General features: G+C 41.2%; 1 protein-coding gene across 2 annotated transcripts in view; it reads right to left on the reverse strand.

Annotated features, from left to right (window-relative positions):
* The window catches only part of LOC139565792 (copine-8), a 124,228-nt gene extending 108,240 nt beyond the window's left edge, over positions 1-15,988 (reverse strand). For both annotated transcript variants that reach the window (XM_071386361.1, XM_071386360.1), the window contains exon 1: positions 15,754-15,988. In XM_071386361.1, coding sequence (XP_071242462.1) covers positions 15,754-15,830 — 77 coding nt within the window. In that variant the 5' untranslated portion in view covers positions 15,831-15,988. The remainder of the gene's footprint in view (positions 1-15,753) is intronic.
* Positions 15,989-19,843: the final 3,855 nt, after the last annotated feature.

The raw sequence follows: 19,843 nt of genomic DNA on the forward strand, positions 1-19,843 counted from the left end.
TTTGCTGTTTGCCTTCAAAATAGTGATGCAAATGAATACATAGTAGAATTATGTTATACTTTTATTTTGAAGGCTAACCGCAAAGTCCACTATTGTGGCTAATCCTTATTGTGGCCAGCTTCACATAGATGGGTCCGACCACCATTAATCAAATAGGAACTGTCTTATAAATTAGGGTTATTTTAGATGATGACACCTGAAACAGATGTTGTTTTGCTATGTTTTTGGGGAAGAACATTGGTTTGCATCCATGAGCCAGCTAGCTTTTTTATGACCAGCACTGTAGGTGCGCGAGACAACTTTACCAGCATCATAGCATACGTATCGATGAATCGTTGTGACATATGAAATACGAGTGATAGTGTAATCAATGTGTAATAACTACGTAAAAAATTCATGAACGTGCTAAATTATGTGACGTGCAGTCATATTCAGGTCCTGATTGGTCAACAAGCTTATTTGACACGTCAAATAGTGTTGTTATTTGACGTTTATATTTTGTGACACGCAAAGACCCAAACGGCGTTCCATAGAAATCCTGGTTGAGAATGAAACAACTAAAACAGCACAGCAAGTAAGTGAAAGAAATAGGTTTTGATTATGTTTTACTGCTAATGGGGACATACGTAAATGCCAACAAAATAACTTTTTGGTCAGTGTGTGTGTGTGTGTGTGTGTGTAACCTTTATTTAACTAGGCAAGTCAGTTAAGAACAAATTCTTATTTACAATGACGGCCCGGAACAACGCTGGGCCAATTGTGTGCCACCCTATGGGGCTCCCAATCACGGCTGGATGTGATACAGCCTGGATTTGAACCAGGGACTGTAGTGACGCCTCTTGCACTGAGATGCAGTGCCTTAGACTGCTGCGTCCATGTGTGTGTGTGTGTGTGTGTGTGTGTGTGTGTTAACTATTTAACTGTACTAGAATGCTTAAAAAGGCCGCTAAAATTTTAAATATCAGTTATCGGGCATCGTTTTTTTTGGCAAGGAAATATTGGATATCGGCCAGAAATGTCATATTTGCGCATCACTACTTATTAAAACTGTAACTAGTGCCTGCAACCTGGTTCAGGTCATCAGTCAATCTACCAGGGTTGTTACAAACAGCACAGGAATTAAAATCATCAACATGTATTGATCACATCTTTACTAATGCTGCAGAAATTTGCATGAAAGCAGTATCCAAATCCATCGGATGTAGTGATCACAATTTAATAGCCACATCTAGAAAAACCAAAGTTCCAAAGGCTGGGCATAATACAGTGTATAAGAGGTCATACAAGTAGTTCTGTAGTGATTCCTATGTTGTTGATTTAAATACTATTTGTTGGTCTGTGGTGTGTAATGAGGAGCAACCAGATGCTGCACTTGACACATTTATGAGCTACAAGTACTAATAAGCATGCACACATTAAGAAAATGACTGTAAAAATAGTTAAATCCCTGTGGATTGATGAGGAATTAAAATAATTGCATGGTTGAGAGGGATGAGGCAAAAGAAATGGCAAATAAGTCTGGCTGCGCAACTGATTGGCAAAATCATGTGACTAAACTTAAGAAGAAACTTCACTATGAAACGAAGATAAATTACAAATAATTTAAGTAAAAAGCTTTGGAGCACCAGAAATAAAATTTCGGGCAAAAACGCAAACTCAGCTCCATCATTCATTGAATCAAGATGGCTCATTCATCACAAAACCCACTGATATTGCCAATTACTTTTTTATTGGCAAGATTAGCAAACTTAGGCATGACATGCCAGAAACAAATACTGACACTACAAATCCAAGTATAACTGATCAAATTATGAAAGACAAGCGTAATTTTGAATTCCGTAAAGTGAGTGTGGAAGAAGTGAAACAATTATTGTCGATCAACAAAGACAAGCCACCGGGGTCTAACAACATGGATGGAAAATTACTGAGGATAATAGCGGACAATATTGGCACTCATATTTGCCATATGTGACTAGTTTTAGGAAACCAGGAGTATGTCGTTCGTCACTACTTCACAGTGGTGTTGGAGGGCCAAAAATATCAGAATATCAGGTTATTATCGTTCATTGTTTAGCTAGCTAGCTACATGTCTAAACAAAAGACTCGACTATGCAGGTAACCATTTCACTGTACCGTTTACACCTTCTGTATCCTGTGCATGTGACAAACTTAGATTTTATTTGATAGTGTGTGTTTACCAGAGACGGTAATGTGAAGAACAACATGACCTGCACAAAAGTCAGATTGGGTTATAGGCCAAAGACTAGATAGTAAAAATAAACTACTACTTTCACCACTTTTTTGTCTTAATCTTTGGTTGAGTACTATGTACTAAACAACCAAAGATATCAAGACTAAAGGCTGGTTTATACTACGGGTGTGTTCATAATTTAATCTGGAGTGCCAGAGTGTTCTCTGGGCGTTCGTAAACTCAGAGCGTTGTCAGATTGGCCGTTCGTAAATTCAAAGTGTTTCACTCTCGGTGCATTCAGAGCGCACACTGGACACTCTGGCCGAAAAGTAGGATTGACTCGAGCGTTCTGACCCAACAACAGCAGTCAAACACCCAAGCTAACTGGCTAACATTGTTTAGCTTGCTAGCTACTTCAGACAAATGAGAGAACAGCTCACTCTAACCATTTTACTGACACCGGCCATATTCAACGGGTGTTGAGCGTTTGTAAATGCGTCAGTTATTCAGCGCTCTGGCACACTCAGACGAGAGTGCTCTGAAATCGGAGTAGATAGACGTAGCTGGTAAATTTGCTCTGGCTATCGATAGTTGTCGCAGTGACATCATGAAAATTTTATTGAAATAGTTACTTGCATAGTAGTCTTTTGTTTAGACATGTAGCTAAACAATGAATCATGATCAACTCATAACGTTACTACACTGCATGAATCTGCAGGTAGCTAACCAACCAGGTTCTATGTTAATTTGCTAACATTAGGCTACAAATAGCTCTGAGATACAAATAATATTACAGATCATACTACATGCTAGCTAACAGTACACTAAATTGAAATGAAAACGAGTGTCAAAATTAGAAAGGTGTAATATCTGAAAATGTAGCTAGCTACTAGACCCTCTTAACTGTATACATGGATGGATGCTTCTCCCTCTCGGTCACGGATGCCATGGTTGCCCTTAGTTTGAAGATGTATTATACAACAGCCTTCTGTGTGTTCTCTTTTCGACTCCGTCTGCATATTTGCTATCAAATGCCAGCATTTTCTCCATCTCCTTAGCCATCATACTCTAATTCCACTGATTACAAAACTCGGTCCTCCAGAAAGTGGAGAGCAAGTTCTACTGTGTGATATCTTTCAAAAAAGCCACATTAGAAAGGATACAGTACCTACACATACTGATCAGCTCATATTATAGACAGAAGCCTGCTACATGGAAGACCAATCCAGTGTCCAGGCCACTCATTATCTCAGCCAGTCATGGCTAGTGGGGCGGTTACTGTCTTTTTCCGTGGCTAAACCAACTAGGCTCGTAATTTTAACAATTTAATTTGTATTTACAGATGGCGTACAATTTTGTTATTAAGGCACATGAAAGTTCACCTGTTCCAGAAGGCATTTCTGCCAAAAAACACATTTTGATGAACCAAAAAAAGTTGCAGAGTATAAGTTCATTAGAAATTGCAGCCCAAATAAATGCGTCAGAGTTCAAGTAACAGACACATCTCAACATCAACTGTTCAGAGGAGACTGCGTGAATCATGCCTTCATACTCAAATTGCTGCAAAGAGGGGCCTCCCGGGTGGCGCAGTGGTCTAGGGCACTGCATCGCAGTGCTAGCTGCGCCACCAGAGTCTCTGGGTTCGCGCCCAGGCTCTGTCGCAGCCGGCCGCGACCGGGAGGTCCGTGGGGCGACGCACAATTGGCATAGCGTCGTCCGGGTTAGGGAGGGTTTGGCCGGTAGGGATATCCTTGTCTCATCGCGCTCCAGCGACTCCTGTGGCGGGCCGGACGCAGTGCGCGCTAACCAAGGGGGCCAGGTACACGGTGTTTCCTCCGACACATTGGTGCGGCTGGCTTCCCGGGTTGGAGGAGCGCTGTGTTAAGAAGCAGTGCGGCTTGGTTGGGTTGTGCTTCGGAGGACGCATGGCTTTCGACCTTCGTCTCTCCCGAGCCCGTACGGGAGTTGTAGCAATGAGACAAGATAGTAATTACTAGCGATTGGATACCACGAAAATGGGATTAAAAAAATTTATTAAAAAAAAGAAATTGCTGCAAAGAAACCACTACTAAAGGACACCAAGAAGAAGAGACTTGCTTGGGCCAAGAAACACGAGCAATGGACATTAGACCGGTGGAAATCTGTCCTTTTGGTCTGATGAGTCCAAATTTGATATTTTTAGTTCCAACCGCCGTGTCTTTGTGAGACGCAGAGTAGGTGAACGGATGATCTCTGCATGTCTGGTTCCCACCGTGAAGCATGGAGGAGGTGGTGTGATGGTGCTTTGCTGTTGACGTTGTCACTGATTTATTTAGAATTCAAGGCACATGTAACCGGCATTCTGTAGCGATATGCCATCCCATCTGGTTTGCGCTTAGTGGGACTATCATATGTTTTTCAACAGGACAATGAGCCAACACACATCCAGGCTGTGTAAAGGCTATTTGACCAAGAAGGAGAAGGAGTGCTGCAGATGACCTGGCCTCCACAATCACCTGACCTCAATCCAATTGAGATGGTCTGGGATGAGTTGGACTGCAGAATGAAGGAAAAGCAGCCAACAAGTGCACAGCATATGTGGGAACTCCTTCAAGACTGTTGGAAAAGCATTCCAGGTGAAGCTGGTTGAGAGAATGCCAAGCGTGGAAAGCTGTCATCAAGGAAAAGGGTGGCTACTTTGAAGAATCTCAAATATATTTTGATTTATTTAACACTTTTGGTTACTACATGATTAGGTGTGTCCAAAATTTAACGGGTACTGTACGTCTAGTTTCTTGAAACGTGTCACATAAGGAAATCAGTCAATTTTAATAAATACATTAGGCCCTAATCTATGGATTTCACATGAATGGGAATACAGATATGCATCTGTTGGTCACAGATCCTTCAGACATGGGGCCGTGCATCATCATGCTGAAACATGAGTTGATGGCAACGGATGCACCTGTGTAATGATCATGCTGTTTAATCAGCTTCTTGTTATGCCACATTTGTCAGGTGGATGGATTATTTCGGCAAAGGAGAAATGCTCACTAACAGGGATGTAAACACATTTGTGCACAACATTTGAGAGAAATAAGCTTTTTGTTCTTATGAAAAACTTCTGGGATCTTTTATTTCAACTCATGAAATACAGAACCAACACTTTACCTGTTGCGTTTACATTTTTGTTCAGTGTAAATTCGAATCATTTTTTGTTTTGTTGTTTGTTTCTTCTCATTTTGGTTTATTGTTTATTTAACTTGTTTTGGCAAAGTAAACAATATTGCCCCTTTGAATTGAAATGAGAGGGAAAAACAAATCCAAATGAGTCACAGCATTACTTTCTGTGGTTCAACAATGAACATGGAAGCAAAGAAACACAGATTACTAGTGATGGGTGAAAAATAAAAATCGACAGTTACATAACACCATTTTTTATATTGTTACTGTAGGTAATGTTAGCTAGCGTTGGCTGTACCTGTACCAAAACTCCTCTTTGTTCTCTATCTTATTTTTTTTAATAGTGAGCCAAGCTAACATGTTTTCACCACTTTTATTTCCCTGACCGATCAAAACTTGTTTTCTCAAACAGTTACTTGTCTCTCTGCAGCAGACACAGTGAGCAATACGTTTAAAACATTAAAATCGAAAAAAATCCCAGTATGGAATCGCAATACATACAGAATCGCAATGTATGTTCTATCGGCACCTAAGTATTGTGATCATATTGTATCGTGAGGTTCCTGGAAATTCCCTGCTCTATTGATTACACACACACACGCAAATTACACACAATTCTGTGGACGTTTTTTCCAGACATGTAGAAAATCACCTCAGAGCTCAGGGTATTGGGAGCAGTCAAGTCATTTCCTCAGTGTGTGGATCTTTACGAGGTGCGCGAGACTCCCCAAGCAGACCCAAACCAGATTACATGGCGGAACCTTGCCATACACACACACACACAGCCCCCTCCCCCTCACTGGCCATTACCCACGCTCAGAGACCATGTCTTCCAATTTCATTTCAGCTCCACACATTTTCAGCCGAATTGCAAATCCCACTGGTTACTTTGCTCCTGTAAGGTCTTCCAAAGTGCATTCAGCGCCCAAAGATCCAGCCAAATGTCCATTGGTCTTTCGCTCTCTTTTCATTCTCCTCTGTGCGATACAATGGAGGTATCTTCCTGTCTGTCTCTGAGTTGTATTGAACCAGGTCACAGCATGGCCCACGTCTCAGCTCAATCCAGCCAGACACTTTTGTCACTTCTCCAATACAAGCCATTAGCTGATCTTTATGGGTCCAAAAGGGCAATACAATCCCTTCCTAGAGTCAAAGAGGGAACCAAAGCACCAAAAAGAACCTTCAAGACAAGAGAGGAACTAGTTGAATGTTGTTGGGTTTCTGTCATAAAAACAGACATAACTGGATCTATAATGTCTAGGCTAATAGCCTATCTCCAGCTCGGGAGTAAGATAGAACTAGTTCATTTTCTGAAAGTTTGTTGGAGATAATAAAGACGGTTCACTCTTATCAGTTGTGACTGTGGGGTTGGAGCCAAAAAGATGTGTGTGTGTGCTTGTGCGTGCATGTGGGTCTGTGTGTGTGTGTTTTGCACACGTTTTATGCCTGCAAGCCTGCATGGCTATTGGATATTGGAATGCTCCGCCTGCCTTCACCTGGTATGGTCAAATCATCCAATACCATGTGATCCAGGTTCCTCGTTGCCTCCCATTCCTTTGTCCATGGTGATCTGTGGATGTCAAAAGTGAGTAACTTTGCTCACACACATTGCTTCCTGTCAAGGACAGGCTGACACTTCAGAGTATTAAGATGCACCCTGAGCATTCAACCAATGGCATTGCCCTTGAGACAGAATTTAAGTGAATTAAGGACCGTTCAAAAACACATTTTTCATATTACCCTCCCCTTGTACTTGTAATGTTTACGACCACAAATAACAAGCTGTAGCGACCCCGTGTATATAAAATGTGGATATCAACTTTGCCACTCCAGCATGCTTTTGTGGCACAGGCGATGCCTAGCAGGGCCAAGGGCTAGAAGGTTGAGGGTTTGCTGATCACCACAGACAAGCTCACTCTCCCTGCCTGTTTCATTAGGCTTACACTACGATCAGAGCAGGCTGCAGACAATGATCAGCTATGGGGAAATCAGGTGTTCAACATGGATGCCATATGTATAATTACATCAAATACTGTATATGCAACACATTTTCCACCAACAGGTTTCTGTGCCAAAGTACCACACAACCAATAAACAAAACATACCGACTTTGTGCGCTTCAATATCATGGTTTGCATTTTCAACACCACAATAAATAGACTGTCAATCTCGACCAACAGGAAAATACATCCCTCTCTATCTTGTAGCCCTACCCAGTCTCGAAGGCTTGGCTTGACAATCTCCGAAAGCCATTAAAATTGTTGGTGTTTTCTAACAAATGTCTCTTTCCATCAAATGGCCCCTGCACAAGTTGGATTGATTTTATGTCAGTAGAAAGAAAATTACATACACATACATACAGTTGAAGTCGGAAATTTGTAAACTCGTTTTTCGACCACTCCACAAATTTTTGGGTTAAACTATAGTTTTGGCAAGTCAGTTAGGACATCTACTTTGTGCATGACACAAATAATTTTTCCAACAATTGTTTACAGCAATTTCCAAACGCCTGAAGGTACCACGTTCATCTGTACAAACAATAGTACGTGAGTATAAACACCATGGGACCACGCAGCCGTCATACCGCTCAGGAAGGAGACGCATTCTGTCTCCTCAAGATGAACATACTTTGCTGCGGAAAGTGCAAATCAATCCCAGAACAACAGCAAAGGACCTTGTGAAGATGCTGGAGGAAACAGGTACAAAAGTATCTACATCCACATTAAAATGAGTCTTATGTTGACATAACCTGAAAGGCCGCTCAGCAAGGAAGAAGCCACTGCTCCAAAACCGCCATAAAAAAAGCCAGACTACGGTTTGCAACTGCACATGTGGACAAAGATCATACTTTTTGGAGAAATGTCCTCTGGTCTGATGAAACCAAAATAGAAGTGTTTGGCCATAATGACCACCGTTATGTTTGGAGGAAAGAAGGGGAGGCTTGCAAGCCGAAGAACACCATCCCAACCGTGAAGCACAGGGGTGGCAGCATCATGTTGTGGCGGTGCTTTGCTGCAGGAGGGACTGGTGCACTTCACAAAATAGATGGCCTCATGAGGCAGGAAAATTGTGGATATATTGAAGCAACATCGAGACATCAGTCAGGAAGTTAAAGCTTGGTCGCAAATGGGTCTTCCAAATGGACAATGACCCCAAGCATACTTCTAAAGTTGTGACAAAATGGCATAAGGACAACACAGTTAAGGTATTGGAGTGGCCATCACAAAGCCCTAACCTCAATCCTATAGAAAATGTATGCACAGAACTGAAAAAGCGTTTGCGAGGAAGGAGGCCTAGAAACCTGACTCAGTTACACCAGCTCTGTCAGGAGGAATGGGCCAAAATTCACCCAACTTATTGTGGGAAGCTTGTGGAAGGCTACCCGAAATGTTTGACCCAAGTTAAACAATTTAAAGGCAATGCTACCAAATACTAATTGAGTGTATGTAAACTTCTGACCCACTAGGAATGTGATGAAAGAAATAAAAAGCTGAAATAAATCACTCTACACTATTATTCTGACATTTCACATTCTTAAAATAAAGTGGTGATCCAAACTGACCTAAGACAGGACATTTTTACTAGGATTAAATGTCAGGAATTGTGAAAAACTGAGTTTAAATGTATTTGGCTAAGGTGTATGTAAACTTCAACTGTGTATATATACACACATACACACAGTACAAAGATCTTAAAAAGTGACCGTGATTGCACAATAAACTCAGGGACTTATTTCAACTGTGGTCCCTATTTTGCACATAAGTACATATACAATTACATACAATGCATTCGGGTAAGTATTCAGACCCCTTCCCTTTTTCCACATTTTGTTATGTTAGTCTTATTCTGAAATGGATTTAATAAAGCGTTCCTCAATCTACACACAATACCCCATAATGACAAATCAAAAAAACAGGTTTAGACATTTTGTAAATGTATTAAAAATAAAAAGCAGAAATACCTTATTTACATAAGTATTCAGACCCTTTGCTATGAGAATCAAATTTGAGCTCAGGTGCATCCTGTTTCCATTGATCATCATTGAGATGTTTCTACAACTTGATTGGAGTCCACCTGCGGTAAATTCAATTGACCGGACACATGATTTGGAAAGGCACACCTCTATATAAGGTCCCACTGTTGACATTGGATGTCAGAGCAAAAACAAAGTCATGAGGTCGAAGGAATTGTCCGTAGGCTCCGACACAGGATTGTGTCAAGTCACAGATCTGGGGAAGGGTACCAAAAAATCTCTGCGGAATTGAAGGTCCCCAATAACACTTCAGCCTTCATTCATTCTTAAATGGAATTAGTTTGAAATCACCAAAACTCTTCCTAGAGCTGGTCGCCCGGCCAAACTGAGCAATCGGGGGAGAAGGGCCTTGGTCAGTGAGGTGACTAAGAACCCGATGGTCACTCTGACAGAGCTCCTCTGTGGAGATGGGAAACCCTTCCAGAAGGACAACCATCTCTGCAGCAATCCACCAAACCAGGCCTTTATGGTAGAGTGGCCAGACGGAAGCCACTCCTCAGTTAAAGGCACATGCCAGCCCGGTTGGAGTTTACCAAAAGGCACCCAAAGGACTCTCAGACCACGAAAAAGAAGATTCTCTGGTCTGATGAAACCAAGATTGAACTCTTTGACCTGAATGCCAAGTGTAACGTCTGGAGGAAACCTGGCACCATCCCTACAGTGAAGCATGGTGTTGGCAGCATCATGCTGTGGGGATATTTTTCAGCGGCTGGGACTGGGAGATCTTCAAGAAGACTCGAGGCTGTAATCGCTGCCAAGAGATGCATCAACAAAGTACTGAGTAAAGGGTCTGAATACTTATTTCAAAAATTTATACAAACCTGTTTTTGCTTTGTCATTACGGGTTATTATGTCTAGATTTGAGGGGGGGGGGGGGGAACAATTGAAGCAATTTTAGAATAAGGCTGTAACGTAAAACATTTTTGGAAAAAGGGCTCTGAATAGTTTCCCAATGCACTCTAGATAAAGACACATTATAGAGATAGACAAAAAAAGGTTCTACTGTTCACACATTAGCCAGCTTTTGACATGCTTTTTAAAAGTGGACATGGTATTGAGTTGCTGTGGTAGTTTGTTCCACTCAACAGGGCCCGGTATATAAAAATGTGTTCTCACCAGATAGACTATTATAGTTCAAACAGTGAATATTAGAGTCTCTGACTCTGGTATTATGCTGGTGGACATCTCTAACAAATAGAAAAAGAGTTGGATAGGTTCCAGGGGGTGGAGTCGGTGATAATTCTGTGGACCAGACCGAGTTGAAATAACAACACTATTTTTTCTACAGATAGCCATCTTAGCTGCTTAAAATGAGTATGAGGGGGGGCTTTTAAGTACAATTCTTACAAGCTTGTTTTGGCTGGTCTGTAGCGTATTCTTTAGATGTTTGGGTTTGCTGATGAACTGTGATGTGCAGGCATAAGCAAAGTGACACTGGACTATAGCAAGGTTTCCATCCAATTGGTGACAGATTTCCATGCAAAAAAATGCACATTTTCCCATCTGAGTTGTGTTTCCATCAAATTGACTAAATATGTAGTGCAGATAAAAATTACTTTAGAAGTTAAATTCCCATGGACTGAATAAAAAATAAATGGGTTTCCCTACTGACCCCCTCCATGCCCAGCAGGCACCAGAGCGTGACTCAGAACCGGAATTGACCTAACATCCCTTATGTATATAGTGCCACAACCGTCCATCTCTTCTGCAGAGGCAGACACATAAGGGGTAATATGTGACTTATTCCCTGGAGGTGATAGAAATCACACATTTGAATGGACTGATTCCTCTAGAGAACTAAGCTACTGTTTCAGTATGGTATGGTTAGATAGAGTAACTAGTTATTGTGTGTGGTTGTTATGAAAATAATTTCCCTTTTATTCAACTGAGTCCATTGTGAGAGATCTAACGGGAATTTCCTTGTGAAGTAGGTACACTTTGTTTTATTAAAACAACTGGGTTTCCATCACATTTTCAACTCTAGGTCTACTGATGGTTTTGTCACAAAGAAATGTGTTTAGGTGTAGTGCATGTGCCCACTCTGGTCTTGGCACGTGCGCTCTAGCCAACACCTCGCAGATACAGTGCGGGTATAGCCTACACGATGAGATTATTATGGACAAAAGGGCAAAATCATTTATTTGTCAAACTGCAGCCAAGCATCGATCATCATGTCGTCAGAATAAGACCGCCCTGTGAAGTTCATCAGGATTTCATCTGTAGCCTAATAAAATGGCATGCTTTCCCCTGATATCGGGATAGTTGTTATCCGACATGTACCTTACTCACATAAAAAGGTTGGATGGAAACCTGGGTAAAGTCAAGCCGTTTTGAGGACGCTGGAATTATATTTGGGATGAAGGTGCGCATGCCTACAGGAGACATATGAAGTAGCCTAATCAGACTAAAACATTGTGACTGGTTGTGTCTATGCCCCCCCACCCCCTCCAAACTGTCCCTTAGCTAATGAATATCTGACATCATCCAAACTGGCCATCATCAATAACCCTGTGACTGTCACCTGAAAGATGTCCAAGGCGACCCAAAGCTAGAGCCATGTTCCCACTCTCAATCGTACTTTCCATTTAAAATTAAAGGCCATCATTCAGTTCCATAAACAAAGCAGACAGACAGGGTACAGGAGGGCTGCCAAGCCTTTAGAGGAGAGAGAGAAATCATTTTGTTCCAACAGCCAGAGGAAAAATATTTTAACCCAACTGACATCCAGACATTGGTTAAAATATGAATTTGAGAGGAAAGTGGGGTGAGGGAAGGTTCTTAGTTTCTGTCCAAAGTCTAGCAATGAGGCCCTTTATCTACTTCCTCAGAGTCAGATGAACTTGTGGATACCATTTTATGAGTTCATTTTAGGTTGACCATGCCTGACTATTTCTCAATGCTTACCCTCCACTACTCCCTAAAAGACTGTTGTTTGAGGGAGTTCATTTGTTTTGGGCTGAAACAGAGCACAACCTCAGGGACAGGAAACCCACGTTGTGTTCTCCAAATACCAAAATGTCAATAAACATGTTTAATTATAAATCTGCAAATCTAATCCAGAGTCAAGGAAAGCTTGCTGGAACAGTGCTCCCTTAAGAGATAAATAACGGATACTTAAATATATATTTTGTATGTCGCTGCGTCCAGTATGAAGGAAGTTACAGGTAGTTTTGCAAGCCAGTCATTATGCTAACGCTACTTAGCAATTCCGCTAACTCTAGTTGTCAACTTCCTTCGAACTGCACACAGAGACATAAGAAAAAACCACCACAAAACTTTTGGATTGATAATAGTGGCTGTCATTAAGTCAGCCAATTGGTGACAGTTGTGTTGATAAGAGGAGTAGCAGTCGCACAGAGACGAGATGGAGAGGAAGATCTGACACCCAAGGACGCTGTCAGAGTCAGTTACACACCGACAGGGAGAGAAAACACCAGGAGAGAGGGGGAAAGGGGAGAGAGGAAAGAGACAGGGAGAGGGGACAGACACCTTGACAGGTATCCAGGAAAAAAAGGGAAAGAAAGGAACACGCGAGAGAGAGAGGTGTGAGAAAAGGGGAGATTGGGCCCCGCTATGCACCCTAACATGTCATGGTACCACTGGTCCCTGTGGTGCCCCCCTGCCCTCCTCTTCAAATCAGAGAGGTAATGAGGCCTTAAGCTCTGACACCTGTGCTCCTATCACTGATTAGACACTGAACAAGCACTGAGAAAACCAGACACCACAGATTACCATAAGCACAGCCAGACACCACACGAGTGATGTTCCCCTGTACAACAGGGAACCACACAATAACTACAGTATCACAGAGACAACCAGCCAAACACAACAAATCAGATGTACAGTTGAAGTTTACATACATCTGAGACAAATACATTTAAACTCAGTTTTTCACAATAACTGACATTTAATCCCAGTGAAAATTCCCTGTTTTAGGTCAGTTAGGATCACCACTTTATTTTTAGAATGGAAAATGTCAGAATAATAGTAGAGAGTGATTTGTAATCTGTATGTAAACAATTGTTGAAAAAATTACTTGTGTCATGCAAAGTATATGTCCTAACCGACTTGCCAAAACTATAGTTTGTTAACAAGAAATTTGTGGAGTGGTTGAAAAACGAGTTTTAATGAGTGTATGCAAACTTCCGACTTCAACTGTATGTACCATGTACGGAAATAGCAAGATAATGCAATATCTGAACAATTCATACATTCTAACTCATACAGAGGTAGAACCAATCACTGAATTGGGAATACAGTGCTAGTACAATGAAATACTTTACGGAACGGTTAGGTTTCGTACATTTTTATTTACTGTTATTTACTGCTGCTCTTTAATTATTTGTTATTCTTTTCTCTTACTTTTTTTTGGGGGGGGGGTATTATTTTCTTAAAACTGCATTGTTGGTTAAGGGCTTGTAAGTAAGCATTTCACGGTAAGGTCTACACCTGTTGTATTCAGCGTACGCGACAAATAACATTTGATGTGATTTTAGGTGCGCTTTATTACACCAAGCCAAGAATCCATTTCCCCGGGACGATCCGACGGGTACTGAGAAAACCAGCCCTTTATTCATATTGACTGGACTCTGGTCCACACAGAAATGTACTGTGTCATGACGACAGTAAATAGGCATAGCCCAACCTAACCAGAGCAGAGCCATCCACCTACAGTAGCCTACAGTACCCACATGTAAACATGATATCAGATGACTGCGGGCAGGGAGGGAAGAGAGAGAGTTATCTGTACTAACAGTCTGGGCCTCCATTGGAGCTCTGGGCAGAGAGAGAAGAAATTAAGTTAGAATGAGAGAGAGAGAGAGAGAGAGAGAGACTCTTCTCCCGTGTGTGTGCCTGCCTGCCTGCTTGGGTGTACTTGTGTTAGAGAGCAGAGCGTTGTTTGCACGTGTGGTGAGAGAGAGAGAGAGAGAGAGATCAGCCTTTTAGGCACACACACACCTGGCCACGTTACCATGGTACCTCACCTCCTCTCTGGGGTGTGATGAGTGTGAAGGCATTCCCTACTGACCCCCTCCATGCCCAGCAGGCACCAGAGCGTGACTCAGAACCGGAATTTACCTAACATCCCTTATGTATATAGTGCCACAACCCTCCATCTCTTCTGCAGAGGCAGACACATAAGGGGTAATATGTGACTTATTCCCTGGAGGTGATAGAAATCACACATTTGAATGGACTGATTCCTCTAGAGAATTAAGCTACTGTTTCAGTATGGTATGGTCAGATATTGAGTAACTAGTTATTGTGTGTGGTTGTTATAAAATCAATTTCCCTTTCCATTAAATTGTGAAGTAGGTACACTTTGTTTCAATATGACATGTGTTATCTAGGCTGTATCACATCCTGCCGTGATTGTGAGTCCCATAGGGCAGTGCACAACTGGCCCAGGGTCTTCCGGGTTTGGCCGGGGTAGGCAGTCATTGTAAATAAGAATTTTTTCTTAACTGACTTGCCTAGTTAAATAAAAGGTCAAATAAAAATTAATTGAGTGGTTAGAAAGTCTCACTTTGTGTGTCGTCTTTCCTTTAATACCAGTTCATTAAATAACGAGTGACAGTGACAACACTATGATTCCCATCCCAGTGAGGCCAGCATTCCCCCAGTTGAACAATTCTAAAAGGACCCATTAAATATATAAGGTTGGGCGAGGACGGGGGAGCCGTTACGCAACAGGAAGGCACGTCTCCAGAGAAAGAGGGTGGTTTGAAACGGGCTAGTGATACACCCTCAACCCGCAATATCTAGCCTACCCTTCTATTCCAGCTCACAGACACATGTCTGACTGTCGCTGCACTTAGAATAGGCTACATCAAATCACTGACCTACTCCTGGCATATAGTTTAACTTTCGTCAAATATCAATGTATTTGTGTGCTTCTGATCAGTTCGGGGAGTGACAGCCCACAACAAACCACGAGTCAGAACAAGTGTCAAATTATTCGGTGAGAACAATCTTCTAACATATGGCAGTGTAGCAAGATAGGGAATGTTGGTTTCGTTGTTTATGCCTATTCAAGGCTGTTGATGTCCATTGACAGTCCTCCAACAGGAATAATGCCAGGTTACTGCCTATTAAATACCTGATAGACTATAGTTCTAAAGTTGATTGTAAACTTACCACCCAAAACTAAAACAAAGGAGAAATTTGAACACCGCACTCTTATCTAGATGTAGCCTAAAGTAATTATCAACAGTGCCGTTGGTTGAACAACATTGACTTCTTCAAAATGTTACTGCAACCAGAACGGCAGATAAAAGCCCGAATATTTGCCCATATCATATCCTGCTTCCGTGACAGTCATACCAACCCCCGAAAAAAATGGGTCACACTGAAGCCATTCTCTTACCTGCAAGACACTGTGATTTCAACTTTGGTGGCAGGGATGGAAGCATTGAGCGGGTCGAAATCTCCTATTGACGCCATGTTGCGAAGCTATTGCAATTGTTCAAGATGGAAAATATTTTTGTCCAACCCCTTTTAGCAGTAGCAATCGGACAAACTACACCTCCTTTAGTGAAACGAGAACGAATGCATGTGGACGGAACGAAGATGAATGCTCCGAGTAGGCTACTAGCGGTGGAGTGATGTCTATGGGTGGTGATAAGAGACATATATAAGCCTAGGCAACCGTACCACCTGACATGACATGAAGCCTTACTAACGTCTGCGTGACGCCTGTGTCCCATGTTAATGAAAGTAATAATGTGCATAGTTTATATTTATATTAATTAAATCTCAACCATAAATGTTAGAAACTTACAATTTTTCCCATGCAAGAAGATATTCTGACGTAGCCACCTTGAACTATAATGTAGCCTACGCTTGTGTATTTCCTGTTATCGCTAATGGCCTAGAAAAGATGATGTCCAATCTATAGGTAATCTGTCTTTCCCTCAACACCTCATGGCATGGTATGTTATTTTATCTCACTGTATGCAGATCTAAATGTTGTTAGCCAATCCCAGACTGTGTTGTTACCAGTTCTATCAAGTATAAATGTAAAATGGTTAAGTTTAGTGTTCGTTCCGGGTTTATCGGCAGGACGTCCCAAGGAATCTGGATAGCAGTGACCGTTCATAGAGTGAGAGATGGGCACGGTATTTGAAAGCTCGGCGACGACACACAGACATAATTTTTTTTTTTTTTACAAGCGGCAGAAGCGGTTTTCGAGTGTCTGCCCAAGATAGTTTCCTTAGAGATGATGAAAAGAACTACCAAGATGTCCTTGATCCAATTGAGGAGTAAGTAGGCTATATTTAAGTTGTGATATCATTAGGAAATATTTAGGCCTACTATGTTTATAAGCCCAATTTGATTTCTTTGAAAATAATTACTTTTTGTTGAAACGAGTTGATGACGTATTATCGAAAGCACGTAGGCAATGTTATTTACTGTGTTGATAGGGGAGTAGGCTAGTGTACATTTGACTTGAAATAGACACAAACACATAATCTAATCAAAGTAATCAAAGCAAAATTATTGCACCTATTGAAATGTAATGCGTTTTTAGTGTGTATTCTGTTGCATTAAAAATGCCACTGTTGCCTATTAGATCAAATTCAGTGTGCACACGTCTGATTTGACTTGATCCATGTTCAGGTGAGGCCATTCCATGTCTTTACTGTAGCATCCATTTGAGGATGCTACAGTCACCCCTGGAGGAGGTTCTTGGGACACTGCTATTTAAGTCTGAGCAGAGGTTGCCGAAAACGTTCAAAGTTAGTGTTGCTATATTGCGTTTTATTTTGAATACCAGCAGATGTTGGAATAGAGAATGAAATGTGGTAAACTGAACAGGTTGAATGTGTTAGAAAAAGCGGTTCCAAACTGTTATACGGCAGTCCCCATAGGAGAACCCTTTAAAGAACAATTTTTGGTTCGAGTAACAACCCTTTTTGGTTCCATGTAAAACCATCTGTGGAATGGAACACAAAAGGGTTCTACCTGGAATCAAAAAGGGTTCTTCAAAGGGTTCTCCTATGGGGACAGCGGAAGAATCCTTTTAGGATCTAGATAGCACATTTTTTCCTGAGTGTAGGCCTATATTGCCGTGGTTTTCTGTAAAAAATAAATGCAACAATCCCTGTGTGTCTCTGGAGGATCTAGCAAGATAGCGAATCATTGCATCACCGACTCAGTATGACTATAATGAACATTTCTTCCTTGCAATTATTAAGAGACTTGATACAAATAGCTAATCCTGGCAACCAATGTTCTAGCATTAATTAAATGAGGCAAGCAGATCAGAGATGTCAAGGTAATATCTAAGAGTATGCTACAGTACGTGTATAGTGTAAATAACAACTACCAATAGACCTTCTAAATTTTAAGCATTTGGTCAATCAAATAATTACTCTGTAAAACGAAGAATGCAGTTACTCTATTTAACTAATAGGATGAAAGAATTGACATTCAAACAATTACAGTGTACATGAAATACATTATACATTACAGAATATACAGAGTATATGACTATCACCAATAGGCTAAAACACCGTGGTAACACGTGTCTTCAGTTCAGAATGGTCTCTAAGAAAAAACCCGATGCGTGTCTGATACACATTAGAGCTTGGTAGCAAGTTCTCAAAGTATGAACAAATTCACTGTCCTTTTAACCAAACTCAAGCAGAAACTCACGCCTAACCTGAATTAACATTTCTTTGAACTTTGCTAGTTATAACAAAAGACAGGAAAACACAGCCAGATTTGAATCTAATCAACGTAATGTAAATGATAGGATCGCATCCTTGTGTCACTCCCTCTTTGAACTATCGACTGCCTAACGAACAAAATATCAAATGGTTATGTATTTAAATCTAAAATATTGCTAGATTGGTTTTCACAGCTGTTTCATAAGGTGTTCGTTATTGTAAATTGTAACGTATCCCTTGATGGTATTTGTTAGTTCAACATTATTAATTATATCATAAGACATACAATTGATATATGTTCAACCACAAGGATGTATTTATTTTAATCATCAATAGAGAACTAATATTATTTCAGTGTAAATAAGGGAATGCCTGTTTAAAATGAAAACATGCCAGCCAGACAAGCCAGTGTATAAATCAAAGTGTATTTGCATATGAATGGATTTGAAATTAGCTCACTTTGTGATCTGTAAGGTAAGTAACATTAATGTGTGTGTGAGTGTCTGATGCCTGTTTATTCATAAAAAGCAGAAGATGGTAAATAACATTAATCGCAATGGTTAGTGTCAGTGACATGTTATGCGACGTGAACATGACGTGAGCACGACGTGAGCACGACGTGAACATGACGTGAACAAGACGTCTACATGGCGTGTATGTGTCACGTGAACACGTCGGCAGTTTTACGCCTTAGAAACAAACTTGTCTCCATCGACAGTCCATGTTAATTCATGGTGGTATTTTATGGCGGTAGGAAGACATTACGTGACTAGGTGAGAGGTATCAGTAGCTTCACGAGGCTTAATTATGGCATGAATCACCCCCCATAGATGTCACTTCATAGGCTAACAGTAAGCGTCACCTACATGCGCTGGGAGCTGGAATGTGCGCCTTGCACAAAATAATGCCACAGATGCCCATCTGATAAGTAGGCTACAATCATAACAGACATTCATAAGAGACCTACAGTAAGGACACTTGAAACAAGTCATCAAATAGGAGTTAGGCTAACCCTGACCATGTCATGACTTATAATAACATAGATGATTATGATAGAGCCTGTGTGTAATAGGTCTTAAAGCCTCCCCCTACAAATATGGCTCACACACAGACCCTTCGCTAGCTAGTGAGAGAAACCATTACCACACCTTTAGGCAACCAGCCAGCACTCATCAAAGAGTTACTGTAAGTGATGCCCAAATAGATCATTTGAAATATGTACACTCACATGCTGACCACACCGCTCGCGTTGCAAAATAAATGTACACATACATGCTATTCAATCATTGCACCCAGACTACTTGCATGCGCCAACGAGCGTCTGCGTTGCCAAGTGCAAAAATAGAAGTCAGTTCTATTTGTGACGCTGAACGCGGTGCAAGTCCTGCCTCTCCCATCTTCTCATTGGTTTATAGAAGCAGATACCCACGTGCCATCTCCTCATTGGTTATAAGCTTGTGGGTGATTGAAAGATGAACTGACGTCAGTCGGTAGTGGTAATACACCTATGAAAGTTAGATGCCAATCGTCATATAAAGTCCAAAGAAAAAAAGCCTGTAAGGAGAAGAGATGACTCGAAACTATTCGGTTGACCATTTTATGTATGGATTAATTGTCGGAGTAGAGGACCTTGTGCATTTCAGGTAAAATAACAACTCAACGTTTATATCCCAGGACAAATTAGCTAGCAACAGCAAGCTAGCTAAATATGACAACTTTGCTAGCAACTGCAAGCTAGCTAACTAAATTGCCATAAATGTTTAATGCTTTAATATAATTGGTTCA

The sequence above is a fragment of the Salvelinus alpinus genome, chromosome 37, assembly GCF_045679555.1.
Source record: "Salvelinus alpinus chromosome 37, SLU_Salpinus.1, whole genome shotgun sequence".
NCBI classification, from domain to species: Eukaryota; Metazoa; Chordata; class Actinopteri; order Salmoniformes; family Salmonidae; genus Salvelinus; species Salvelinus alpinus.